A 5295-nucleotide genomic window follows, 5' to 3' on the forward strand; every position below is an offset into this window, starting at 1 on the left:
TTAAAAATGTAATTTTTTTTAAAAAAATTCGCAACTGGGAGCCTGTACCTTAGCATCTTCATATTTTCTAAACATTATTTGTCATATTTGCATACATAAGGTTGAGAAATAATAAAAAAAAATATGGGAAAATTAAAACCCATTTTGTCCCTATTCTCAAGAATCACTGATTTAACATAAACAGTAAATATTTATCTGCAAATATATTATGTGCAAAAGACACATAATATTTGACCTCGGTCACATGATGATGGTTATATTCGAGCTGAATGACAAGCTCAGCTTAAAACCTCAAACAAACTTCTTTAAACATATTTCTGGAGGCTGATAAAGTTTCTTTTAGTGTTTCTGTGGCTGTGGTTTAATAATAAAATCAGGTCTGAAGCAGAACCAGTGGAGTCCTGATAATGTTCTTCGTGTGTTTAACATTTTTTTATATGAGCTGAAAACAACAAAATGGAACCAGAAATCTGTTGCTTCTTCTTCACAGCTCTTATTTCAACCAGAACCCAGAATAAATCCAGATTTTATCTCAGAAAGTCAAAGTAAGCATGTTTTCCAGGATGATCTGTTCGCTGGACGTTTCGTCACCATGATGTGGTTTCTGTTGTTTCCCTGCGCCGGGTCATGTGACCCTGACGAGTCGCGTGCTGACGTCAGAGCTGAACCCATAAAACACGCAGTTCTCGAGGATCTCAGGAGTTCTGGTTCAACTCATGTCTGTGGGATTTGGGTCGAGTCATGAACGGTTCTGATGTTTCGGTTTGAGTCGCCGTTTGTACCACACACTGAAAAATTAACAATAATTTGTGTCATAAGAGAAAATATGTGTTTTGGAAACTAACGATTTTGCTAGCTAGCAAGCTATTTAGCTGGCTAAACTCTTAGCTTCGATATCGTCACATAAGTCATCTTTTCCCAAAACGTTTTTTTTAATTTACAAAATCACTTTTGTCTATAAATGAATTAGGTCATTATATTAGGAATGTGACAATATTTCGTTTACCAATTAAAAATAGTTGAGTTAAATATAGTTAACTTCTTCACTTGTATTTATGGAACAGAACATTTTGTTTGGTAGCAAAATATTTTGCTCCAACCTAAAAATTTAGTTTGAATTATCTTTCAGCAACAAAAGGTGGTAATTTTACCGAATTCATTTTTTGTCAAAAAATGACTCAGGTCATTATTTTTACAAGGCGACAATATTTAAAGTAACTAAATATTTATTATAGAAACTAAATATTAAGCTGGCTAACTAAATATTTATCTTCAAACAAAATATTTAACTTATAGGTAGCTTGCTCACTAGGTATTTATGAAACTGAATATTTATGTTAGCTTCAAACTACATATTTAGTTTGGAGATAAATATTTAGCTTAGAAACCAAATATTTAGTTCCAACCTAAATGTTTGCAAGGTAAATATTCAACTCCATAAATACTTAGTGAGCAAGCTAAATATTTAGCTCCAAACTAAATATTTAGCTCCAAACTAAATATTTAGCTCTGAGTTAGCTAAATATTCAGTTAGCTCTGAGAAAGCTACAAATTCACAAGCCAGATATTGGTTGGTTGCCCTACATTTAGTTGGTTTACATATTTATCTATCTGATTAAATATTGAGTTTTAAAGTGACATTAATAAATGTAGAAATGTTGAAAATATGGCTGAAAATGAAACCCCCATTTGCTTCTATTATGTCAAACTAAATGACCCAAATTATTGCTTTGACTGTAACTTCACAGATGGCGCCTCAGCTCTCAGTCAGTCTCAGGGGTCCACTAATGGACAGATCCAGAACCAGTCCAAGTTTCCACTATGATGGACCAGAACCAGCTGGACAACATCGGGTACCAATTGTAAACTGAAACTAAATCAGGAGATTTAAGCAACATTTTTTATTGACTGGTTCTGTTTTCTGGAACAGCAGAAAACAGAACTGGACCCAGTTTGGTGAAGGGAATCCCTCACACCTGAGAATGGGTTGTTCTCCCTGATCCCTGGTCCAGGATCCGGACCTGCAGCCGGTCCCACGGAGGAGAACCTGATGATGTCAGTGATGAGACATCAACACATTTCCCATGAATCTTTGCTGCCCTGCAGTGAATCACAGGAGCAAAAATAAGTGGTTCTGCTTTCAAAGAACTGAAAATAGAAAAATAAGGTCAAGTGACGACCAGCAGCTGGTCCTTCCAGAGACGGATCAAGGTTCTGTCCACCGTGTCCTCTGACCCTGGATCAGACCACAAGAACTGTGACTGACCTCCAGTAATGAGATGTTGTTTTATTTGACTCAAAAGGTTGGATTCAAAATCCAGGATCTCCATCAGTTTATGCTGGCTTTATGTTTGAGCTTTCCATCATGTTATGTTATTCTCTCATCAAAATCTTACATGAAGTGTTGCTTTGATTCAGCCCTTTAACCCTTTCAATCTCCATGGGAACCATTCAGTCAAGCAAAGCACCTGGGTGGACCTAGCCCCGCCTTCGAGGCGCAGCTCTTCCCCCTCTCAGCTCCTTCAGAGTGCTCAATTAGCAACTCAGCAGCCTGAGATCGAAAACAGATTCACCGAAGCTACATTTCGCCATGCTTCAAACAAACCTCTTTTGATAAAAGATTATGAGGAATTGAACCACAGCGTACTGAAAAGAACTGCAGCTCCAATAGCAAACAGTAGTGGATTGGTTGAATACATTTCCAAATCTTTCTTAACTAAAAAAGTCATAATCATTACCCATTTGCTCAGACAAGCAACTTTAATCTTGGAAATGAACAGTGGAAGTCAATATTGTATATGTGTATTGGAAAAATGAATATTTAGTTACAAAAATTAAATATTTAGTTGGAAAAATAAATATTTAATTTGGAGCTGAATATGTTGTTTGGGAACTAAATATTTAGCTCAGACATAAACATTTAGTTGGAATTACATATTTATCTTACTAACAAAATATTTAATATGACATTTTCAAATGAATTTTTAAATTTCAAATTAAATATTTAATGCTATTAAAATATACATAGGTTTATAAATATGCAATGTATCTGAACATAAATTTATGTTTCAAAAATGTAATTTGAAAGATAAATATTTAGTTTGTGAACTTAATATTTAGATTTCAAATTAAACATTTAGTTCGAATCTTTGACATTTATAAACGTAGGAATAACATGATGAAAATATGGCTTTGAAGACCGAAAAACCCACGTTTTCTCTATATGCTAAATAAACCAAATTACTGCTCTTATATTTTGCTGTGTCATTTTAGAAAAGACACCCAATAATAAATGAGACGAGCACAGATGGATATGGAAACGGAATCACGGATAAAACTCATCGGTTTCTGATCGGCTGTTGACTGAACCGGTAGAAACCAGATTAGCTAAAGCTGTTAGCCTGTTCCGGAGCAAGCATGGGATAAATCACCATGGCAACTGCTTTTGAAACCGAATTGAGGCTTAATTAAACCAGGATATCTGGAAAATCCCGGCTTAATCCGCTATTCTGGTTTAACGAAACATCCCTAATCACTGCTCTGGCTTCCTGTCCCCAGTCTTGGTCTTCTTTCCTGTCCTCACTCAGCAGGCGTGTCCTGCCGTCTCAGATTATAAATGAGTCTTTGTTCCGCTCAGCGTTTAAACCGGGCCGACGTACTTCACGGTGAGTTCTGCTTTTTTTTCTTTATGACTCCATGTGATGCTGATTCAGTTTGAAACCTCTGCAGCACCAAAATTAATTTTTACAGACACATTTCAGCTTCCAGTAATTCTCAGATTTCTGATTCAAACTGAGTATTTCACACCGAAACATTCAGGAACAAGTCACTTTACAGCTTCTTTATAAAATAATTTGTCAAGAACCTAAAAATTACCAATAATGTTAATCAGTTATGTTTTGCTGCTGTTTAGCACAAAAATGTAATCGTTTTTCCTGATCTGGAATTTAAAAAAAAATTGCTTCTGAAAGTTGAATACAAATACAAATTTTAAACAAAAGAAGAATTTTGTTTAAAATTTGCCTTGAGTTTGTTGTGGAAACTTTTATAAATCAGTGGGAGCTTCTGAAAAACTCAGGAACAAATACTTTTACAGCTTCATTATAAAATAATTTGTGTCAAGATTCTAAAAAATACCAATAGTGTTAATAGTCAGTTATGTTTTTCAATTATTTAATTATTTTTTCTGATCTGAAGCTTTTGTTAAATTGCGTTTTAAAGTTTAATAAAAATATAAATTTTAGCAAAAGAAGAATTTGCTTTGAGGCTTCTGCTGGTAGGAAGCTTCTATATGTGGGAGCTTCTGTGATTGGCTGCTTAGTTGTGACATCACACAGGTAAAAAACAAAGACTTGAACCTGTTCTGTCATGTCAGAGGTCGTGTTCTTCAGAGCAGGATCGGTTCTGATCCATCAGCACTAATTGTTTTTAACCCTTTGTTGACAGATGTGCGTGTCAAGGTATCTGTTATATGTGGGCATGGCTCTGGTTCCCATGGTGATCATCTGCATGGTGTCCAACATCCTGCTGCTGTTTCCAGAGATGACGTACCACTACCTGTTGGATGGCCATGTGACCAGAGAGGCCACCTGGGCTACGGGTCTGTGGGCCTCCGGCTTCCTGGTGAGGTCATAGCAAAGTGAAAGGTCACGTGTGAAAGGTCATGTGTGTTTGTTTCTCGGCGGCCATGTTGTATCTCACAGCGGTTTGGTTTCAGGTTTTACTCGGAGCGAACGCCTTCATCAAGCGCAGCAGAACCAGAGGCTTCATTGCTTCCAGGACTCAGGTGAGCTCCACACCTGCAGCTGACTGACCCACTAACATCTTTCCCACTTCACCTCGGAACCAGGTGGAACCTGGGTCCAACATCTGCTCTCAGGTTTCACTGATCCAGTCCAAACCACAAAACATCTGGCGCACCAGGAACTACATCCAAAATATGACTTGTTGTTATAGATTTGTGCTTTTGTTTCCAGATGTTCCTCCAGCTGTAATAAATGTTTTTTATGTGTTTCCAGATGTTTCTCAGGTGTAACAGTTGTACCTGTATTTCCAGATGTTTGGTCTGGCCCTGTACTCCTGCCTGGGGCTGCTGGCTGCCGCCGCCTGTTGTATGGTCAGCGCCACCGGTCTGGTTCAGGGTCCTCTGTGTCTCTACAACTCGTCCTTCGGTCTCACTTGGGGTGTCCCCCTGAAGCCCGTCCCCAACAGGTGAGAGAGACCCGTCACAGGTCCTGATGTTATGGTCTCAGTCCAGATGTTATGGTCTCAGTCCAGATGTTATGGTCTCAGTCC

The 5295-nt window shown here is 37.7% G+C and overlaps 1 protein-coding gene across 5 annotated transcripts in view; it reads left to right on the forward strand.

Moving 5' to 3' along the window:
- The first annotated feature begins 3088 nt into the window (after positions 1-3088).
- Positions 3089-5295, forward strand: part of LOC103152957 (transmembrane 4 L6 family member 5) — a 3504-nt gene continuing 1297 nt past the window's right edge. The window contains exons 1-5 of one of the 5 annotated variants that reach the window (XM_016661581.1): positions 3089-3665; positions 4245-4337; positions 4447-4623; positions 4718-4786; positions 5057-5211. In XM_016661581.1, the coding sequence (XP_016517067.1) occupies positions 4447-4623; positions 4718-4786; positions 5057-5211 (401 nt within the window). In that variant the 5' untranslated portion in view covers positions 3089-3665; positions 4245-4337. Of the gene's footprint in view, positions 3666-4244; positions 4624-4717; positions 4787-5056; positions 5212-5295 lie in introns of all 5 variants that reach the window. The other 4 variants (XM_016661583.1, XM_016661582.1, XM_016661580.1 and 1 more) reach the window with 4 other exon arrangements.

Source organism: Poecilia formosa, unplaced genomic scaffold, assembly GCF_000485575.1.
Source record: "Poecilia formosa unplaced genomic scaffold, Poecilia_formosa-5.1.2 Scaffold337, whole genome shotgun sequence".
NCBI lineage: Eukaryota > Metazoa > Chordata > Actinopteri > Cyprinodontiformes > Poeciliidae > Poecilia > Poecilia formosa.